At 54.3% G+C, this 3,463-nt stretch overlaps 1 protein-coding gene across 1 annotated transcript in view; it reads right to left on the bottom strand.

The window, feature by feature from the left end:
- Positions 1-1,488: 1,488 nt before the first annotated feature.
- The window catches only part of Six6 (SIX homeobox 6), a gene marked incomplete at its 5' end in the record, with an annotated part of 3,220 nt that continues 1,245 nt past the window's right edge, over positions 1,489-3,463 (bottom strand). The window contains 3 exons of the mRNA XM_010605749.1: positions 1,489-1,657; positions 2,719-3,026; positions 3,230-3,457. Coding sequence (XP_010604051.1) covers positions 1,489-1,657; positions 2,719-3,026; positions 3,230-3,457 — 705 coding nt within the window. The remainder of the gene's footprint in view (positions 1,658-2,718; positions 3,027-3,229; positions 3,458-3,463) is intronic.

Below are 3,463 nucleotides of genomic sequence, written 5' to 3'. Positions count from 1 at the left end.
AAAAACAAAATGAAAGGACTCCAGGGGAGTGGGCAGGGAAGCCCAGCTCGAGTGATTTAAAGATCAATGTCAAATTTTATAATTGCCAATCTGTTTCACTAAGAAAAAAGCTTAGAGACTTTACTTTCTTAGAGTCAGGATAATGCTGTGGGGTGTGTGTGTGTGTGTGTGTGTGTGTGTGTGTGTGTGTTTTCAGGAGACAAAAACTAAATACTAAGAATGTTATTTTTCTTTGAGGACTTTGCCAGGATGGAGGTTCTTGATGGCTTGTTTCATGTTTAATGTGGAAATCAGATTTTTAAAATGCCAGTCATGTCTCTAGAGCCTTGTTCTATCCTTGGTATGATCAGTTTGTGTATTATCCCCTTTCTTGGTATTTCTCTTGTTGAAAATAATTTGATTAAAACTGGCTTTCTTAGCAAGAAGAAACTAGACTAATTACTTACAACTTCTGCTACCCTTCTCTTGCATTATTTTAACACATACTCAATTTCAAGTGCAGCCTATGTTTACTTGGCACGATCCTGGCTAGCTACTGCTTTCTCTGTTGCAGAGCCCATGTCAGAATAGTTTGCATTTTTATGGAGTAGTGTTTACTACTAGAGCCCAAAGCTTGATTTCCCAAATGATTCCTCAAAGCCCTTAACATTTCCTGAAACTAAGTGCCAGGTGGACAAACCGTAATTTCTTGTGCTGGGGACATGGCGAGTTGCCTCACAGGGTGTGCCTTGTTGCCAGTATCTACCCTATCATAATGTATGCATATAATGTATATATATATATATGTATGTATGTATGCACACCTACACACATACATAGACATAGTTTGACGCGGCAGAGGGTTTCGGACCTACAATTGGCTGTCTTTAAAGTATACCAGCAGACACTACAGAAGGCGTAGGACACAGAGAAGGCCCCTGTGAGACTGTTTGCACAGGAATCTGTCCCTGCATGCCTAGTAAAGGAGTAAGAATGATACCTATTTTTTCAGTCTCAGCCTTAATTTAGAAAGTTTGTCCACCAATTATTTTTATTGTTTGGCTTCTCCACACAAAACATATCAGAGAAACCAACCTGTCAGTCTCTTAAATAAGTAAATAGCATATATATGTTTTGATTTTTTTTTTAAAAAACCCTTTCAAGCAAAAGTTATATAACAGCGTCCTTTGACGTGAAATACCCACGGGAGACTCGGGCAGGCGCTCAGCGTGCAGTTCGGGTTCTGAAGGCATCTTTGCTGCAAAACCCGTAGGAAAAAGCGAAGCGAGGAGAACGTGGCCCCGGCCCCGGGTCTGGCCTCACCGCGGGTCCCTGCGGTCAGGGCGGAAGGAGCCGCGGGAGCTGGGCGACATCTGTGGTGGTTGCAACCCGGGGGTCCCTGGCCACCAGATTTCGCCAGCGCTGGATTTTCTGGTCTCGCATCCTCTTTCTCCTTTTAATCTTATTTCTTACACTGGACTCTGTGTCTGAGCGCACTGCTCGGACAACTCACATGTCGCACTCGCTGTCACTGGAGGTGATGGAGATGGCCGAGGTGGCTGCCTTGCTGGATAGACTGGCAGCGGGGCTGGAGGCAACGCCCAACAGCTCGGGCGTCCCTTCGCCCTGGGCCCGCAGCACCCGCCCAGAGCCTTGCGACAGAACCTGCTGCTGCAATCTGTAGAGAAGGAAGGACACGGTCACAGCGCCGTGCTGCGCCGCGCCGGTGGACCCCTTCCCCGCCCCCGGCACGCGTCGCCCAGCCGCAAGGCCCAACTTGCTTCCTCAGATCCCGGCTGGTACTGTGGGGATGGCGAGGAGACGGGCGTCCCTTCCTGGGAGGAAGCGAGCCCCGCAGCGGCCCAACGCTCCTCAGGCCCTTCCTGGACTCCTCACTTCCCATGTCTTTGAAATGCTGGACTCGAAGCGTCCTTCCCAGCAGTCGCCCACTTTGGGGGAGACTTAAAGAGCTGTTTGGAAGTAGCTGAGGTGTGGGCGATTAGGGCGATCAGACGCCAGGACGTGGGACTCCCATTCAGCAGGGCACGTCTGGGACTCACACCTGAGCAGTGCCCCAGGGGCCACGGCGGCGGGAGCTCGAGGCAGCCCTTGCCGCCTGCCCGCCTCAGGGTTGCGCGGAGACTCTGGACCTGGGGACCCGAGGCTGCGCTCTTGGCCAAAATGTTTGGCTAATCGAGACCCACACACTGGGCACGGAAAGCGTGGGACAAGAACTGTAGTTTGCTCTTTCGAGCTAAGGCTAGTCGCGCGCGGGAAGAGGACAGGTTTCTACTTCATAGAAACAAGAGTCCTTTGGGAAATGTCTTCAAAACATTGGTGAGGGGAGCACCTGAGCTTTAAAAATAGCAACACGAAGCCAAGGTCGCTAATAAACCAGGCCCCGCTTAATAGTAGAAGGCTGGGCCCAAGCAGGCAAGCTCTGGCCTTGGGGTTTCTAATTGTTTCTGGAATTTTAACCTTTCCCTCCCTTCCCCTGTGCAGCCTTGGTTTTGGTCACGGGGACCAGCTACTGAGGTGACCCTGCGGATCTGTGACATAGGGTGAGGAACCAGGAGCCCCCGTAAGGAATTCTCACACAGGGGCCTTGAACTCGGGCGCGCGAACCGAAGGCCACCGCGCTTCCAGCTCCTAGGACCCGCAGTCTGCAGCACCAGGCCGGGCGCCCCAGCGCCTCCTTCCCGCCCGCCGAGAGGAGCGCGGAGGCCTCTAGGTACCGACCTGTTCTTCGCTGCAGCCGCCCGGTCCCTTTGTCGGCGGTTTTTGAACCAGTTGCCCACTTGCGTGGGGGTCAGTCCGGTTGCCTGGGCGAGCTCACGTTTTTTGCTGGGGTTGGGGTATGGGTCCTGCAGGTACCATTCGCGGAGCAGGTGCCGCGTGCGCTCCTTGAAGCAGTGGGTCTTCTGCTCGCCGTCCCAAATGGTACGCGGCAGCGGGAACTTCTTCCTCACGCGGTACTTGTCCACCGGCCCCAGGGGCCTTCCGCGCAGCTTCTCCGCCTCCTGGTAGTGCGCTTCGAGCCATAATGCCTGCAGCTTGGCGTGCGACTCCTTGGTGAACTTGTGGTTCTCCAGGATGTGGTAGAGCTCGCGGTAGTTGCCGCCGTGAAAACTCGCCGTCCAATGGTACGCGGCAGCGGGAACTTCTTCCTCACGCGGTACTTGTCCACCGGCCCCAGGGGCCTTCCGCGCAGCTTCTCCGCCTCCTGGTAGTGCGCTTCGAGCCATAATGCCTGCAGCTTGGCGTGCGACTCCTTGGTGAACTTGTGGTTCTCCAGGATGTGGTAGAGCTCGCGGTAGTTGCCGCCGTGAAAGGCCACGATGGCTCGCGCGCGCAGCACCGACTCGTTCTTGTTGAGAGCCTCGCAGGCCGCGGGGGCCACGGGCAGCGACCACAGGAAGCGACCCAGACGCTCCACATCGCCGCTCTCCTCCAGCGTCTCGCAGACCCCGGCCACTTGCTGGGG

This window comes from Fukomys damarensis, unplaced genomic scaffold (assembly GCF_012274545.1).
Source record: "Fukomys damarensis isolate Sample0158 unplaced genomic scaffold, DMR_v1.0_HiC HiC_scaffold_21, whole genome shotgun sequence".
NCBI lineage: Eukaryota > Metazoa > Chordata > Mammalia > Rodentia > Bathyergidae > Fukomys > Fukomys damarensis.
Note: the sequence above shows the minus strand (reverse complement) of the source record. Positions and strands in the feature narration are given on the sequence as shown.